Source organism: Vicia villosa, linkage group LG1, assembly GCF_029867415.1.
Source record: "Vicia villosa cultivar HV-30 ecotype Madison, WI linkage group LG1, Vvil1.0, whole genome shotgun sequence".
NCBI classification, from domain to species: Eukaryota; Viridiplantae; Streptophyta; class Magnoliopsida; order Fabales; family Fabaceae; genus Vicia; species Vicia villosa.
In genome coordinates, this window is record NC_081180.1 from 13,456,369 (window position 1) to 13,474,598 (window position 18,230).

The following is an 18,230-nucleotide window of genomic DNA, read 5'->3' on the forward strand; positions in this document are numbered from 1 at the left end:
GTTTACGAGAATTAGCCATACACTGAAAATTTCCTGCTTCTTTGTGCATTTTCTTTTCAGGGTTAGCAACAGGGTTTCCTCCGACGACGCGCCACACCCTTCACAAAGCTAAGTACCCTATTTATTTTTAAAAGTCTATTTTGTTTCCTTTGATTTTAGGGTTTGCCCTTATATTTCTGAACTGTGCATACACTCACTCTTTTGTTTCTGCCTTTGCCCTTTTCAGGTTTATTGTCGAGGTTTCCTCCGACTATCAACCATATCAGATCAAATCAGAGCTAAGTACCTTTGCCTATATCATTGTTTTAAGCTTATTTATTCTTTATTTTAGGGATAATCTCGTTCGCCTTCGAACTAGCCATACACTTACCCTATTTTTTGTTTGCTTGCATTTCCAGGGTTTGTTGATCGCCAAAGCTACGAGTTTGGTAACCCTAAACTTTACCCTTTATTTTTCTGTTCTATTATTACTTATGTCAAACCCTATTAAGGGATCCGCTGGTTTCATTGTCCCCTCCCCCATATTACTGTTTCTTGCCTTATATTATCTGCGTGGTTAGTAAAATAGGGAGTGACAACCATTAAATTGAATTAGCCTCACTAATTTACAAGATAATATAATTGAATATAATCACGTGATTGGTGCACACACGCACGCTTTTGGGTAATCCTCTCTGTTGCCTTGTTGCCTGTTGCCTTGTGTTTTTTGCAGAATAGCCAGTCCCTCGAATATGAGGATACCTCAGCCATGTTGCCTCGATAAAAGGTCATGAGACCCTAAAATGATGCTGCCTTCGATACACTAACATGACCTCGACCCTCGGAAGTTGCCCACGAAAAAGGCTGAGGTATCTTCTGGTTGCCTACGAAAAAAGCTATTCTGATAATTCCCTTTAGACTACCTGCCTCTCTATGGCATGGGTCAGTCTTTGGGCGAATGATATCTCGACGACCCTTCAATCTCCAAACGAAAGGCTTCCTGCCCTCTCATGGCAAGGATAGACCCTTTCATTCTGAAAGGCTAAAAAGGGACCTATCATCTGAGTTTAAGGTAATTGCCCCTAATTGCCTTGCCATGCTCTATTTTCTATATTCTTTCTCAAAATTCTTCAAAAAACTGGCTACGCTCATTTACGAGCTAAAGTCCATTTTTCCTCTTTCATCTACATTTTCTGAAAACGAGCAAGCAAAGCAATTAAGAGCCCATGGAAAACCATGGATGCAAAGGGTGCCTTACACCTTCCCTTTGCATAAATTACCCCCCGAACTTAGATTTCTTTAAAAGGTTTTTTTCTGTTTCTTTTTACCTTTCTGATTTAGTTTGGATAAAATAAAAGTCGGTGGCGACTCTTGCTTACCGCGACATTCCGATCGATAAAAAGTCAGTTCACCGTATTACAGGGATACTATCAAGAAGTGGTATGAAGGAAATGAAAAATTAAAGAAGGTCTAGTTGCTATAACTGAGGAAATAACATGAGAACAGAAAGATGAATACTGGCGAAGTAGTTGCAAATTTCTTCTCAAGATTGATGGTGTTGACCAATCAAATAAAATGCATGGAGAAAATAGAATTGAATTGTAGAAAGTGGTGAAGGTTCTAAGATCTATACATGCTAAATTCGATCACATTGTTGTAGACATTGAAGATTCTAAAGATCTATCTGAGATGATGCTTGAATAATTGCAAACATCTTTTGAAGCTCATGATCTGAAACTAAAATAGAAAAACTTAGAGAAGGTAACTGAACAAGCTTTCTATGCTAAGTTTGAAATAAAACTTTTCAAAGATTAACAAATAAAAGGAAAAGTGGAAGAAGAAACGGATTGATGATGATGTAGGCGAGAATCCAATAATTCAAGGTGAGACAAACAAGAATGGTGCTTCCCATAACCAAAAATTCAAGAAGAAAGTATAGATGAAGGAAGCCCAATGTTATTATTGTGAAAAGTTTGGACACTATGATAGGAACTGTTATATCAACAAATAATAAAAAGGAGATGATAAGGGTGTAACACAATTTGTACATGCAGGAAGTAATGACTATGAGGAGGTAATTTTGATGGCCACCACACACTTAACTCAAGACAAAACCAATGTATGATACCTTAATATAGGGTGCAACAATCACATGACTAGCAAAAAGAGTTGGTTCATCAAGCTTGATGAATAAGTAAGATGATCCATTAGATTTGCATGTAATAGCACGGTCACATCAGAAATGAGAAATATTCCTATGAAAAAAGAAGGATGGACAAGAAGCAATCATATGTGATATTATGTATGTTCCTTTAATGGCAAGCAATCTAATAAGCTTGAGTCAATTTCTTGGCAAAAGTTATACAATGAGGGCTATATGATAAGGAGCTCAAGGTGTTTGATGAAAGCACCAGGATAAGCTTGGGTAAATTCAAGTATATGATCAACATGTTAGACCATCAATGTCTTTCATCAACCATAATTAGATACCAAGATTGGATATGCCGTAAGAGGTATGGTCATCTCAATTTTAGGAGTCCCAGCTTGATGCACATGAAGAAGTTGGTGTGTGAACTTCTCAAAATCATAATGACAAATTTGTTGTGTGAGGAGTCTTGCACTGCCAAGCAAGCAATAAAGTCTTTAAAAATGATTTTCTAATGAAGTTACAACAGAAGTTAGAGAATTGTTTACTCAAATGTATCTGGCCCCTTTTAATTAACTTCATTAGAAGGTAATTGTTAGTTCTTAACCCTCATATAAGAACTCACTAGGTATATGTGGATTTACTTGTTAGAGAATAAAAATAAAGTGTTCACCAACTTCAAGAGATTCAAGCGGGTAGTTTGAAAAAGAAGGCTGAATATGTCATCAAGAAGGTGAAAACTGATGATGGTAATGAGTACACCTAAACTGAATTTACTCAATTTTTTTTTAGAAATAAGGGATTCAACATTAAGTTATTTCATCTTGCACACATTAGCATAATGGCATTGTTGAGAGGGATAATGTAGGATTTTGAATACGACAATAAGCATGCTTAAGACAAAATAAATGTCAAACCATTTCTGGGGTTAAGCTACCTCAACTACAGTCGACATCATCAATAGATGTCCAACAAAGAAAGTGAACAACAAGCCACCTTATGAAGCTTGGTAAGGCATGAAACCAAGTGTTGAACAATTTAATATATTTTGCTCACTATGATACATACATGTACTTGAGAAACTCTGAAGGAAGCTGATGATAAAGGTCAAGCCATGTTCCTGGTTAAATACCATTACATAGGTTCCTGCAAATTATTCTCACCAAATGAGAATAAGGTAATGATTAGTAAAGATGTGGAGCTTGAAGAAAGTAGGGGTTAGAATTGGTTTAAAATTCCAAGTAGTCCAATGCAAGAAGATGAAGGTTCAAGCCACATCATAACCACTCTACAAGATAACCAATAAATGGAGATTGGGCCTGCACAACCTTATAGAAAGTGAGGAGATCAACAAGAGCTGGAATTCAATCAACTAGATTGAATGATTACGAACGATTTCCTGATCAAGGAATAAGAGATAGCAGTTACCTAATTGAAGAGGCCATGATGGTTGAATAAGAACCAATTGATCATGTTCAAGCCATGAAAATTTAGAATTGGCAAGGTACAATGAATGAAGAATTAAAAGACACGGAGAAGAACAAAACCTGGAAACTTGTCAAGTACTCAAGTAAGAAAAATATAGATGTCAGGTATGGTTATAAGTTAAAGTTGAAGTTGAAGTCAAATGGTGAAATTTCCAAGTACAAGGCAAGATTGGCGGCAAGAGGGTTTCTTCAAAAATCTAGAACTGATTTTAATGAAGTTTATGCATCAGTGGCTAGACTTTAAACAATAAAACTGGTTATAAGAATTGCATCATATAAAGGTTAGAAGATGCACCTATTTGATGTGAAGTCATCATTTCTCAATGGATATTTAGAAGAAGAAGTCTATGTGTAGGAGCCACCAAGTTTTAACGTAAAAGGGAAAGTAGAAATGTTGTACAAGCTGAGAAAAAATTGTATGGATTGAAGTGAGCACCTTTAACATGGAACTAGAGAAATGGTAGATTTTTGATAGGAAATTTGGCATACTTCTTAGGAATGGAAATAATAAACATGAAGCATGGAGTTTTCTTGCATTAGAACAAATATGCAAAAGATATTGAAGAAGTTTAAGATGAAAAATTGAAACCCTGCAATTACACCTATGAAAACCAACATCAAAATGTATAAGGAATGAAATGATGAACTAGTAAATGGCACATTGTACAAACAAATCATTGACACTTTATAATATTTTTGCAACACAATACCAAATATTTGTTAAATTGTTATAGTGTAGAATTACTTAGCATATTTATGGAGGAATCAAGACTTTGTCATTTACATCTACCAAAGTGAATCATGAGATAAATTAGAGGAACAATATAGCATGTGATACTCATATCACATCAACAAAACTCTAGATTGAGGCCAAAGTTTATGGCTATTCTGATTCAAATTGGAGTGGTGATAAAGATGATAGAAAAAGCACAATGGGTTATTTTTTTATGCTTTGAGCAACACCAATTATACGAAATTCAAAGAAGCAAGGAATTGTGACTTTACCTTCATATGAGACGGAGTATGTTGTAACCTCTTATGCTTCCTGCCAAACATTGTGGTTAGAGATGCCACTTGAAGAACTGAATGTAATTAACATTGTTAAAATCAAGATGCTAGTGGACAATCATTAAACAATTGATTTAGCAAATCATCTTATGAGGCATGGTAGGAGCAAACACATAGAGAGGAGGTATAATTTCCTAAGGGATCAAGTTTGTTATGAAAAATTAAACGTTAGTTATGACTTTATAGGCCTTATTAATATCACTCTCTCGTATACTTGTATACAATTTATTCCAATAATACCTCTCTCAGAATTACTTTTGACTTTCTCTCTTAATAACTTTGAATACAAGTTACCCAACAATGTTGATCTAATGGATTTGAATTACACGCATTTAGAATCTTACACATTCAAGTAGTTAGGATATCAGTGACCGTTTGATCAAGATCAGACACTAGAGAAAAGAAGCCGATTTTCTTATTAAAAAAATCCACAATGGGACCCGTTTCAAATAACAAACGATACATTCTTTTCATGGTGGGAATGGGAAGAGGGGAGGATCAAGTTACAATGGGACTTAAGGCTACATTAAATTGTAGTTCCCTTGATGGTGGTGCATGGGACTATAAGAATAGCTAGGTACAGGTAACGGATCTCCAAATGGATTAGAAGAACTCATAACTGGCATCTGTTGAGGGTACTGAGTTAATGGATTCTGCTGATGATAAGGTACCATCATCGTGTTGTGTTGTTGATGTTGTTGGAACATCATATGTTGTTGTTGTGCCATTGATGCCATTTGTACGTTAGGTGGAGGCGCTACAATGTTCGATACTGCAAATGGATCTTGGTGACTATAATTATCAAATGGATTATGTATCGTCGCTGCGCCATATCCATAACCTGCATTCTGGAGTTGAAGTTGCCTTCTTGCATTTTCGTCATCGTACAAACTGTCTAGCAGTAGCTTGTCAAATCCACCAGCCTGACTCAACATAAGAAAGAGATAGAGAGAACATCAATGTCATCTTCTCACATGTTTAAGGGATTATCTGTAATCTCATTGAACTTAATATGAAAAGAACTTCAGCATGATTTGAATGTAATGTTATATAATATGAGCTTTTCTTAACAGTCACTAGTAGTAGTAATGTGATATTTGATTATGTATGGTGTGTGCAGGGCCGTTTTAAGTTTTCCGAGGCCCAGTGCAAGTTAGTCAAGGTTTAACTGTGGTAAAACAAATAAGGGCATTATTTTTCCACGGTTTAGTCGGGACAAATATTTTATGAGCCCTATGTAGTTTTACCGTGTCAAATTTTAGGCCCTATGTGGCAATTCGCCCTGCACGCACTCAAAGACGGTCCTGGATGTGTGTTTATATATTAACTATTATCAAACAGAACTCTTGTGTTATTGAGGTCTGTAAACCTATTTGAAAGCGAGTGATGAAATGGAAACACGAACCATTACGCGATCGGGCGCTTGGCTCGTGTGGCTGCTTGGCGTCGTAACAAGCGCAAGTTCCCAACCAGTAGTTCCACTTAAATTAGCCAAAGCAAGATTGTTTGAATTGTTTCCTACATGAAATTGTAAGATCTTAGAATTCGGTTCAAGTATCAAACAACAAACAAGCATTATAAAACTTCATATTGCTTAATCAACTATATGATTTATTCTAGGCCTTACCACCACCTGGTGGTAGAATTGCTAGGGCCAAAGCATTAATGTCCTCTAGTTCTTGTGCTTTTGGATCTATTTCATTTAGACCCTGCAAAGATGAATCGATAAGTTGTTACGTATTCTCCATCATACCAAATATCACAAACATGATAAACCATTAACTCTTAACAAAAACAGACCAGCAAATCATCATCATCATCAGTTGATATAAGAGGAGGAAGTTCGACCATTTCTGTTTGTTCCTCAACAACATGTTCTTCCTCCTTGACTTCTTCAACTTGTTCCTCGACTGCTTCAGGTTCTTCGGTTTCTTTTTGTTCTGGTTCTTGTTTTGGCGATTGATCATTTTCATGATATTCCTGATTTTGAATGATCTTTATTAGCATACATACAAAAAAAGTTGTAAAAAATCAAATTTCTATATTACTTTTCTTACCAGTCTCTTAACATCATCGCTGCGAGATGTAGGTGCTTCTTTAATGTATTCTTCCATTGTGGACACAAAAGAAGGTGGTGGCTGTTTATTTCATCAAAAAACTTAGCCATAAATCTTTTGATATCAAATGAAATTAAGCTATTAATGATCTATAAAGAACCTGTCTCAAAATTGGAAATTGAAAATTCCTAGCAAGGTCCAAACCCTTGCAGTATTCATAGAAATCAGCAAGATGTTCAGCCTGCATACATAGCAAAAGCAACCATCAATTGTTAAGGAAAAAAATATATAATTCAATTTGGACAACAAGAATGTGTAGTAAGTAAATCATCATTATGAACCTGTTGGCCTGCTCTTTTATAAATATGCAATGCCTTTACCGCGTCGTATCTCGCCATATCGAAGAACTACAGCTTTCACTATTAGTTCAAGTGAGGTGATGAAATAAATAACAAAATGAAACTGAGATAGCTAGACATTACCACATCCACAAGTTTTATGATTCCATCATTGAGGGCACAATATATTTTGAAGCTCTCTTTCAATATCTGAATGATGTTTTCATAAGAGTAAAAGTATTGTTAGAGAAAATGACACAATATTTTCTTAAGCAAAACCTATAAAACCTGCAATTATGTGAAAAAGTTGGAAATTAAATACTCATACCAGGGCCAATGCATATTGTATTAGATAATTGCTGAAAGCTGCTCCTTCAGGCTGCAAGATATTAAAGCAAATTAAAACAAAATGCAACAATCTTTTTCAATTTTAAGAGACATGGCACGATATATTAGGAACATGCAGATATCAAAACTAAGTTTTTTCTCTATAACACCGACACCTTAGATAAAAGGTGTGTCTGATACCGACACTTGTGATTACGTTCAATTTTTTTCAAATTATTATCGAGGTTGATGTGACCGTGTTGGTGTTGTATCCGGTGTCCATGCTTCATAGGTTTTTCCCATAAGAACTCTTACCTGACAACAAACAAGTCTATAAAGAAGTTGCTGCAATGCCGGAAGCTGCTCCAACAGCTCATCGCTGCTCAACGTCCTTGTTCTGCTATGTGCCTGTCAAAGCTGAAAGTTACTCATTTTCTGAAAATCAATAGCAAAAATTTTCATTGAAGAAAAAACACACACCTTAGTTGAAGTCGGTGATGATTTTGTTAAACGCTCGAACTCGATGTCATATTTAAGAATTCTAAAACATTCAAGTCTTTCTTCTAAAAATTGTGCGTAGGTTCGAACCCATGCAGAACAATCCCAAGCTGCAAAAACATGAAAAAACATTCAAATAACAAAAGGGTCTAAACCATAACAAATAATTAATCTATAGAAACCAATTAATTTACCTAGAGGAGTTGAGTCATCTTTGAAATTGGAAATTTGGAGAAATTGTACCCTGTGTGAGTAGTTTACAAGATCTTCTTTGAAGCTAGGATCACCCTCTCTTAATATCCTATGAATGACTATCAATGTCTTTAAAGCAACCTGTAATTTCATTATTCAGTTACATGTCTGGACTTGACAATAAATTTAGCATCATTGTGATTACAACAAAAACATCAACAAAAAATCACTGTATCGCCACGATTTCATAGAACTCTAGATAATTTCAAGTAAACAATTTGCATGCGTTAAAACATCGCAAACTAGAAAGAACGAACATGACTTACTATCCAATTCCGCGTCTTGGAAAGTCTTTTCGAAAGTGTGTGTATGCAATAAGCTACATCCGCTCGTGGTTGGTGCGCCGATGTGGCATAGAATATCTCTACAAGAAAGAACAAAAGAGAAAGAAAAATGATGATCTTCATTTCTAATTTCTTGTAACGCAAGCAACAAGATCAAAAGTTTACAAAGCACAATAGATTGATCATCAACCAATGCTTCATCAAATAAATATTCAATTCTTCAACAAAACAAATTATAAGATTGATCAAAATAATAAAAAGCATAACCGTTTTCATCAAACACATTTCGAAAACTCACTCCGAACGTGACGTTCCTTAGGAGGATATTCGACGTGACTTGTCGCTTTTACAATCGCAATGTCCAATTCCTGCGATAACAAAAACCGAGAAACAACGTGAAAATTTGTGTGTGTATATATATATATATAATCAAATGAAATAAAATAAAAGAAGAACAAAAATGTATATAACCAACCTTGTATTCGCTATTGACCTTGGCAAGGCCAACCTTGGTGGAATCTTTGAGAGCTCCGTAGGCCTTTCTCAATGTCTGGAACGTTCCCATTCACCAACTGTTGTTGGATTTGGAAAGGAAGAAGAAGGAACAATAACAATGTTGTTATTGTTCCTCTTCTTCTTTTTCTTCTTTGTTTGTTTGTTACTTGTTTTCCAGCGATTAAAAGAACAAAACAACGATGAAAAGGGTGTTTTGGCATGTTAAATTACAGATATGCCTATGTATTGTTTTAAAAGCTTATATTTATATGCATTTTATTTTTATATTGTGGAATTTAATACATCCAATCCAATACAACATTTCCAAGCTTATATTTATGTTTCACAAAAATATTATTTTTTAAATATTTAACTTATAATTTTAAACAAATATTTACCCTTCCTAAATATTTTAATTTAGTTTTTTATAAAAAAAAAAAATTAACTTTGGAAAACTATTTCTAGATGATCAATTTCCTCTCGTTACACACAAATGATCAAAGGAAAAAATAATATTCATCTATAGGAAACTTATCAATCCCTTTTCACTAGAGGATAGAGGGAAGTATGTAAGTGACTATCGGTTAAGGATCAACTGCCTTTTAGTAAGGGTGGCAAAGCGGCGGCCCGTCCCGCCCTGTCATATGTCCGCCAAAAAAAGAGGGGTGGGCAAGCCCGCAAATTAAAATGGACATAAAAACATAACCCGTCTCGTCAAGGTGGTGGGTTGGCGAGCGGCGAATTTGCCCGTTTATTTATTTTTTTTTCATTTTTTTAATAATTTTTTTTACATTTTAATTAAATTTTTAACATAGTTTTTAGAACAATTTTTTATAAAACATTTTTTTAACACATTTTACTTAAAAATATTACATATATTACTGAACTTACTTTAATTCTATGTGCTACTTATATTTTGGATTCATGTGCTACTTTAATTATATCTGCTACTTTAATGACAATAAATTATGCCTCATGATTCACTAAACTAACTTCAAAATTAAAAGTAATGTTTTGAATTTTCACAAACTGAATTTAAACCAAATAAAATAAAATAAAAATAAAAGAAGTACTATAATTATATATATTAGAATTATGTCTTAACTTTCGCATTTTTTTTTAATGAACATTTTCATCTATTCTAGTTTAAAGTGTGGAAATTGATAATAAAATGATTCCAATTAAATGATTTTTACCTTTTTTTTCCTATTAATCGGATAATCCCATATAAAATACATGAAAAATAAAAGAAATTAAAAATTTATGCCTCATAATTTAATAAACAAACTTCAAAATTAAAAAAATAAATAAAAATGAAATTTCACAAACAGAAATTAAACAAAATAAAAATAAAAAATGAAATTTCACAAACAGAAATTAAACAAAATAAAAATAAAAGAAGAAGTGGTAATAAAATAATTTAAAAAATGTCAGAAGTGGGATTTGAACCCACGCCCTCTTTCGAAGACCAGAACTTGAGTCTGGCGCCTTAGACCACTCGGCCATCCTGACATATATTTATTTTTCTCGATTTATATATAAAGGACATGTTTGGGTAAACAAGTTATTTGCAACTTATAACCCAAATACTTATAAAAATAAACATTTGTGGATAACTTTGTATAAGTAATTTTTATAGCAAAAGATAAAGTAAATTTAAATAGTTTTATATGTACTATGAATTGTTTTCATAAGCTATTTTTTACAATTTATAAAAGGTTAAATATACATTATTCCCTGCAATGTGAGCGAGTTTTAGTTTATCTCTCATAATTTTTTTTTTTATTCCAAAAAATGGTGTAAATGTGAAAATAATTCGTGGGTCAATTAAATGACTTAATCAATTAGGATAATCTATTAGGCACTACCAATAATCGATTAAAGTTGCACATAATGGAAGGTTTACATATAAAGTCGTCAATAATCATAAAAAGACTTTCATAATCTATTAGAGATTCAATTAGGCATCATCTAACTGATTAGGCTATAAATATAATCAATTAGACAATTTGAAAAAAGTTTTCCTAATCAAGCAGGGAGTCTCTCAGTCAACTGGCTAGGCTCCAAAACCATTTTTAGATATTTTAATTAAAATTTAAAAGGCTTCTCAATGTTTTAAGTGTGTGTGTAATTTATTCATAATACATCCAAAAGTGCCCTTGTGTCTTTATAAGATATTTATCACTCAAATGAACACGATCAAACTAGCTTTCACACTTCCTCTCTTTCAAACTATGAAGCTTCAAGTCTTGACATTATTATATTTGATTTTGGCATCACACATGAACCTTGAGTCTTCTTGATAAGGCTTGAAATATTTTCATATTAGTTACAATCATTTGAGATGTTGAAAGTTTAAACTGATGGTGATCGTAAACCTTAGGTCTTTACTTGAGAGTCGTTGAGCTATAGTGTTGACTTTAAACAAATGTCTTCAGTTCGATTCAGAAGGATAACTTGATCAAGAAAACACACAAGACTAAAAAAATATGGTGCTCAAAAGAAATCTTCAAAATAGATAGGTCTTTAAGCAAGGATAACCATCTCCTTAAATAGCAAATACGATCAAACAGAAAAGCCATTAGGGTTTGCTCAAAAACAGGTTGAACCCCAAAAATACTAATCAAATCTTCTATAGTAAAACCAAATCTGGATATTTTTTAAATAAATCATATCCAATCAAAATCTTCTTCAAATATATAATTTTAATAAAATCTTCTTCAAATATATTTGATTAAAATACTTCTTCCAAACACAATCTTTGAAAACTTTTAGAAGAGTTAAAATAGAAACACATATTTGAAATCTTTGACAAGATGTCTCGCAACAAGTAAAGACATATTGCTTAAAAACTTTGCCTACAAACATTAGTCAATCATCTTGTAATAACACATGCTCCTAAAGCAAGTAAAACACTCTTATTATAATATTACACGCATACTCTAATTATTCTCACCCAAACTAACATGTAATCTATATGTATAGACTTTTGAAAAGTCGGTATTCAGCTCTAGGACCAACTAATTTGGGGGTTCAATTCCACCATCTACTAGTGGGGGTTAAATGTCCAATTGAAGACATGACTAAGACATAAATTGTTAGCACTGACAGCATTCCAACCTGGGATCTTAAAAGGAGAACAGTCTAAAGTCTCAAGCCTTCAACAACAGATCAACTTCAAGAGGTTATGTGACATGCGATCTATATCATCTTAAGTTGGATCAAATTCTGAAAACCATTCACAAATCACCAAGTAATGATCGAAGATCACCCAAGATTCCTAGCCAAAAAAACTCATGATCTTCACGCACGTCAAACTTCATTGTTTAGTATCTATATCAAATATCAATTATATTAAGACCACCAGTGGGTTTCCAAATCAACTTATGTTTATCCATCGTTACAAAGTTACCAATCGACTTTTCAAAAGTTTGATAATCACAACCTTTTGTAATAATTTTCCCAACTCTTCGATTATCATTTCATCTAAGAAACACACAGATTTCAAGTGATCTTAATCTTAAAATAATTCAAATCTTAACATTGTTTAGTACTAATGATTCAAATCTTGATACTATTAATTAGTTATCACGAAGAGAAACACATAGTCATAAAGTGAAATCTTAACATTGTTTAGTACTAGTACTAATGATTCAAATCTTGATACTATTAATTAGTTATCACGAAGATTGATAGAGAGGTTGACAACATGTTTGTGAGTGTTAAAAAACATGTTGTGGTCTGCATTAAAACCTTCAAAAGATAGTGTTTTCGGTTAGAAGTTATTACAAGGGAGATTACCTAGAAGAATGGAGTTGTGCCAAAGAGGTGCAATTAGAAATATTCGCCAACAAAATTCTGTGATGTGCTTTCATGAAATGGATGTCCATTATTATTATTTTTTCTAGTCCTGTAATTTTGAGTGGTTGGATTGACATTTTTTATATAACTTAATACAAATTTGCTTATAAATAAAAACAATTCTAGAAAACTATATTATTTTCTCTCTAGCCAATTATAATACTTTTTTACTCAGACAAATATATACTTTTTTAAATAAGACAATTATTTTCCTAATCATAGCAAAGATTGAATAAATCAACGATGACTTAATTGACAACTCACATATCAAACTAACGATGGAGAGTACTTTGCCACTATAGACAATTAGATTAGATTTCCTTAAGCCTTTCATCATCATTACCATATTGAAATGGTGTAATTGAAAACTAGATTCTTTTAATTGTGACAAATTCTGTTGAAGTTGTGTTATGAAAAATGATACTACTATTACAACAATTTTTTTATTCTATATTATTTTTCAAAATAAATTTATGAAATTATCAAAACTTAACTAATAAGCAAGATGAAGCAATTTCAAACTCTCGCACATCAAACAATTTTTTTATAACTATCAACTGAACTGAATTAATAAAATTTAATAATATTTTATTTATATTTATCAGCAGGTCGTCTTTTAGGGCGTATAAGGCGGGCTACTGTACAAGGTTTCAAAAAATTTAAAATTAAACTATAGGGAAGTAGAGTCTTATAAATTATTTTTCAGATTAAATCTTGATTAAATAAAGTCTCTATTTATTTTGCCATATACAAACTATAATTAACCTACATAGGACCTCAAAAAATTTGAAACATCATCTCCCAAAGGCCATATAACCCAAAGAGATTCAAAGTGTAATAGAATCTTAGGCTTTTTAAATTTAATTTGCACTACTTCATTGCTTTTCCCATCCAGCCTCTGTTCCAACTTATCTTCTAGCAAAGTATCCAAAAAGAAAAGAACAAAGAAAAAAAAAGTAATGTTACCAAAAAAAAAAGGTGAATATGGTTTTTTTGTACTCAATAGATGAATTTAAATAAACTCAATTTTATTATGTTTTTAAAAATTTAATGGGGTCCCAAAAACATGTGCTCTACTGCTACTAGAACAATCATTTGTGTGCAATTGAGCTAGCAAGCATTCAGCCTCCTAACAAATCGTCCCTGCCACACCACAAAGGTAGATGTGTTACCTTACAATCCTTTTTTTCTTTCATACATGAAAATCATTATATTATTCCATTTAGGAGTAATAATCTAATCGAAAAAAATCTGAAGAGACTAGCATTACATAAAGAAAACCTAAACATTGGTGCAGTAACTAAAAACAAATTGAAATAGAAAGATCCTCAAAAGTTGGACATAAAGTGACCAACAACCACTAACGGGTCCACTCTCCATAACAAAAAAGAAACTATGATGACATATCTCATTATCCAATTATCACAACCATATCATAAACTAGATTTCCTATCTCTTTTTTTTCTTTCATCTTTCAATCAAGTGTCTTCAATTCATTCATCATACCTTCATTCTTGGCCGTCGATCTGCGTTGACTTTTCTAACTTGATATCTTATCTTCTTAGAGAAGAGACGCGTGCGACGCTTTTCTTTGTAACGTTGCACACTAGCTTCTCTAACTCCTCCTCCGTTGTTCTCCCATAACAAATCAATTTGTGACAACCGCGTCTGTCTCCCACAAACAAAAACAAATTTATTACATAAATATGTGAGAATATGACATAATTTATTTCAAATAATGTCACAACATGTCTTTCACACTAGACACAAGACAAATGTATCTAATTCAAGACAAAAATATACAATCAACATAAAGTCCTATACAAAATACACAAAAAATAGTATAAATGATTTTGTTACATCATTTTGAGATGAGACCACATATACATGATTTCACTTTAACTTTTTTATATGATAACATAATGAAAAAACCATTAAATCTAGTAAGAGAATGTTTCTATTTTTCTGTGAAATAAATAAATAAATATCTTGAAAAGTAAAGTAGTAAAGATGAATGGGGCATGACATGCATGAAATACTTTACTATTTTAGTTTCAAAAAGTGTTATTCCCATATTCCACGTGACCAAAATCTCACCTAGGAGTCAAGTTTCAAACATTTTTTTATTCATCTCAAGTGATTATTATTACTATAAAATTTTCAAATTAATGTTAAAATTTTTGTTAATACACTTGTTCTTGAAACATGTGAGGGATTAAGGTAGTACTAATGTCGGAAAACACAACATTGAAAAAAAAAATTGAGAGAATTAAGGTTTAAACTAAGAGTTAGATGAGAAACATACATTGACATCGTTTCCCGATACATCGGAAACAGGGCTGTCGTCGGCGAACGGTGTTCCCCGGTCGGACCACGCTTTCCGAACGCCGTCGTAATTCAATTTCAACAACAAACCACTTTTCGCCTTCGGCAATTCAGTTTCTTTCAACGCCTCACTCTGTTTCATAACCACAACCACTTTCTTCTTCTTTTTCTTCTCCGTCACCGGCGCCGGCGTTTTACCACCGACACTGCAAATTTTGGGCGAAATTTTAAGCATATCAACCGCCGGAAAATTCCACCAATTACCTTCATCGACATGACGAAGAGCTCTCACTCCGGCTCTCTGTAAACCTAACCGGAAGTCGATTTTCCCGCCTAAACCAATCCATGGAAGATGATGAGAAGATGCTACCTTAGATTCATCCTCCTGAATTCTCCCTCCCATGATACTATCGATGCTTTCTTCAATTTCCTCATCGAGAATCGATTCCGCATCGAAATCATCTCCGTCGTCGTTCAATTCGAGTAAATTCACCATGGAACTTATCTCCCCGGGACTCTGGCATGGTTTCACCGGCTTCGGCTCCGACGGGAAATTCAAATTCACTTTGCTTTGATGAATTGCACTGTGAAGTAGAAAAGACGAAGACGTGTCGAATACTCGGAAAGGTAATAGAAGTTCCGAAGAATCGGATTCATAACTTTTCTCAGACGATAATAACGGTTTGTGGAATTTATTGTTTGGGTTTGTTTTTAGGTTCGGATTGGAGAAGAGGTTCGGGTAAGCGGTTGAGAGGAGTGTTGCTGCTTCGTTGTAGGTTTGGTTGGGTCGTTTTCGAGGGTTTCTAGGTTTTGTGGTGTAGATGGCGAGTGGCGAATTGCTTGATTCGGAGATTGTTGAAGAGGGAGAAGAAGATGTTTGAGATGTTCGACTCCATGAACATGGTGGTGATTTAATTAAATCTAAATCTAACCCGTAAGTTCTTGCTCCGGTTCCACTCAAACAAGAAGACATTTTCGTTATATTCTAGTAGAAAGAATAGAACATGCTAAAGAGTGGGGGATAAAAAAAATAAAAAACTTAAACCCAAAACCCAGAAAAGGCCAAGAAAAGGAAGTTGAAAACTGTGGGATTGGGGAATTTAATAGTTTAGGGGAAGTACTTGGGAGAGAATAGAGATAGAGAAAGAGGTTGTTGCAAAGTGGCAGAGCCGAAATTGGGGTTGGCCGAGGAGAAAGGAAAGTACTGATAGGGTGAGAAGAAAGGGAAGGTTTATGAGACCAATGAAATGAACATGTTAAAGAATGGGGCATAAGAGGAGTGTAATTATAAGAGTTATAAGTGAGATGGAGACAGAGGAGAGAGAGGGGGTCACGGGAGAGGAGAGATAAAAGGAAAAGGGCTGTTGAGAGTGTCTGTAAATATAGGCAAAACTGACATGGAAAGAGAGGGAGAGAGAGGAATTGGGCAACACCGACTTTGTAATTTGTATGAGAGAGAGAATTGCAGAGGGAGGAGTCTACTAAGGCAGATGAGAACGGAGGAAGAGACAGTGTTCAGTTTCTGTTGTTCCTAATGCAGGACCACTTAAATTTATCTATGAGTTTTCCACTCTCTTTTTTACTACTCTTCAATTATTCTACCTTGTTCTTTTCCTATTATGTCCTTCCTTTGTGCTTTTTCTTTCATTTTTTTTTTTTTAAATTTAGAGCACTTTTTTTTAAAACTTGGTATATGTGGATATCCAACACAAATATTTTTTAACATCTAGCAGAATTTAAATTTCAAATCTTAAAAGTTTTCAGAGTACTTCATTTATGCAAATGGTGATGAGAATGCTAAAAAAAATCATTAGTAAATGCATTATTGTTGATTGCATCATTTACAACAAAATTATCTACCAAATTATAAAAATTCAATGTTAATTTCATTCTTATTTAAGCTTTATCAATCTGTCAAGTCAAGTTATCAAATTGTACTTGTAGAAGAATTAATGTTTAGTTGAATAAAATTGAATTAGTACTAAATAAATTTAACCGGTACATATATTTGAATTTATTTTTTTCTTTAATGATGTTTTGGATAAATAATTGATCAAAGAATTACATATTTGAATTCGCACTATAAATATAAGTACTTTTACATATTGCTTAAAAGACAGGGTTGTATTTGGGTTTGCCATCGATGATTGGTCGGAGCAAGAAGGAAACTTTTTCTTTTATCAAAGATCGCATATGGAAAAGAATTAATTCTTGGAGGGGGAGGTGCTTGTCTAGAGCAGGTAAAGAAGTAATGATAAAATCGGTTTTACAGGCTATCCCATCCTATATTATGAGCGTGTATATAATTCCTGATGGGGTGATAGATGAGATTGAGAAGATGTTAAACTCCTTCTGGTGGGGAAGTGGTAATAATAATAGAGGGATTCATTGGATGACGTGGGAGAAGCTTTCTTGTTCTAAGAGGGATGGTGGTTTGGGGTTTAAGGATTTTAGAGCGTTCAACTTGGCTATGGTGGCTAAACAAGGGTGGAATTTGTTGGCCAACCCCAATACCTTAGTATCCAGATTCTTCAAAGCAAGGTATTATCCCAATAATTCTTTCTTGGATTCTAATATTGGTTCTAATCCGAGTTTTTTATGGAGAAGCCTTTGGAAAGCTAAAGATGTGTTGCGGTTGGGATGTAGGTGGAGTATTGGTGATGGGAGTCAAATTAAGGTTGTAAATGAGCCGTGGATTCGAGGAAGTTCTGATGTTTGCTTGAGAGGCCCGTTTTCCCAAGGTGTGTACAATCTTTATGTTCAAGATCTTATTTTGCCTAATATTAAACAATGGAATATTCCGGTTATTCATTCTTTGTTTGACGATGTAGTTGCAAAAGAGATCTTGAATGTCCCTTTGATCGAGGATGTGTTTGTTGATGGGTTGGTTTGGAGTGCAGAGAACAATGGGTCTTATAGTGTTCGTTCAGGCTACAGACTTTGGAGAAATTTGCCCGCTCATCGGACTAATTACAAAGTGGCTGGTAAGTGGGAAGACTTGTGGAATATCATGGCTCCTCCTAGAGTTAAACATTTGTTGTGGAGGATCTGTCGTGGTTGTTTACCGACTCGGGTCAACCTGCGCCAACATTTTGTCCAATGTCCTGTGGAGT

General features: G+C 33.8%; 2 protein-coding genes and 1 non-coding gene across 4 annotated transcripts; all 3 read right to left on the reverse strand.

Moving 5' to 3' along the window:
• Positions 1–5,073: 5,073 nt before the first annotated feature.
• On the reverse strand, positions 5,074–9,142 carry LOC131601334 (putative clathrin assembly protein At5g57200). Of its 2 annotated transcripts, none has more exons than XM_058873123.1 (15): positions 8,912–9,142; positions 8,735–8,804; positions 8,419–8,516; positions 8,095–8,233; positions 7,883–8,010; positions 7,718–7,810; positions 7,404–7,454; positions 7,220–7,285; positions 7,079–7,144; positions 6,898–6,978; positions 6,738–6,818; positions 6,481–6,660; positions 6,314–6,389; positions 6,086–6,198; positions 5,074–5,603 (listed from the first exon to the last, which is right to left on the reverse strand). In XM_058873123.1, exons 1-15 carry the CDS (start codon positions 8,999–9,001, stop codon positions 5,202–5,204), a joined length of 1,734 nt encoding a protein of 577 aa, XP_058729106.1. In that variant the 5' UTR covers positions 9,002–9,142; the 3' UTR covers positions 5,074–5,201. The 2 variants fall into 2 exon arrangements, with proteins under 2 accessions (XP_058729106.1, XP_058729100.1); XM_058873117.1 differs by having other exon boundaries at positions 6,308–6,389; positions 8,912–9,141.
• Positions 9,143–10,359: 1,217 nt separating this feature from the next.
• Positions 10,360–10,443, reverse strand: TRNAL-CAA (transfer RNA leucine (anticodon CAA)). The gene has a single exon. It is a non-coding gene; the product is annotated as a tRNA-Leu (tRNA).
• A 3,432-nt stretch (positions 10,444–13,875) lies between these two features.
• Positions 13,876–16,657, reverse strand: LOC131628942 (protein CHLOROPLAST IMPORT APPARATUS 2-like). Its single transcript, XM_058899757.1, has 3 exons — positions 15,098–16,657; positions 14,299–14,460; positions 13,876–13,935 (listed from the first exon to the last, which is right to left on the reverse strand). The coding sequence occupies exons 1-3, from the start codon at positions 16,088–16,090 to the stop codon at positions 13,903–13,905; spliced, it is 1,188 nt and encodes a 395-aa protein (XP_058755740.1). The 5' UTR covers positions 16,091–16,657; the 3' UTR covers positions 13,876–13,902.
• Between the last annotated feature and the right edge of the window lie 1,573 nt (positions 16,658–18,230).

Bases quoted from the DNA above. Each gene is read 5' to 3' on its own strand.
- LOC131628942 (XM_058899757.1), bottom strand. From the start codon at position 16,090: ATGTCTTCTTGTTTGAGTGGAACCGGAGCAAGAACTTACGGGTTAGAT. The intron at 14,461-15,097 runs GTATGTTTCTCA...TGTGGGAGACAG, and splicing joins TATCGGGAAACGATGTCAAT to ACGCGGTTGTCACAAATTGA. The intron at 13,936-14,298 runs GTATGATGAATG...GTGGTGTGGCAG, and splicing joins ATCGACGGCCAAGAATGAAG to GGACGATTTGTTAGGAGGCT.
- LOC131601334 (XM_058873117.1), bottom strand. From the start codon at position 9,001: ATGGGAACGTTCCAGACATTGAGAAAGGCCTACGGAGCTCTCAAAGAT. The intron at 6,819-6,897 runs GTTCTTTATAGA...TGAAATAAACAG, and splicing joins AATTTCCAATTTTGAGACAG to CCACCACCTTCTTTTGTGTC. The intron at 6,390-6,480 runs GTCTGTTTTTGT...TCATCTTTGCAG, and splicing joins ATGATGATGATGATTTGCTG to GGTCTAAATGAAATAGATCC.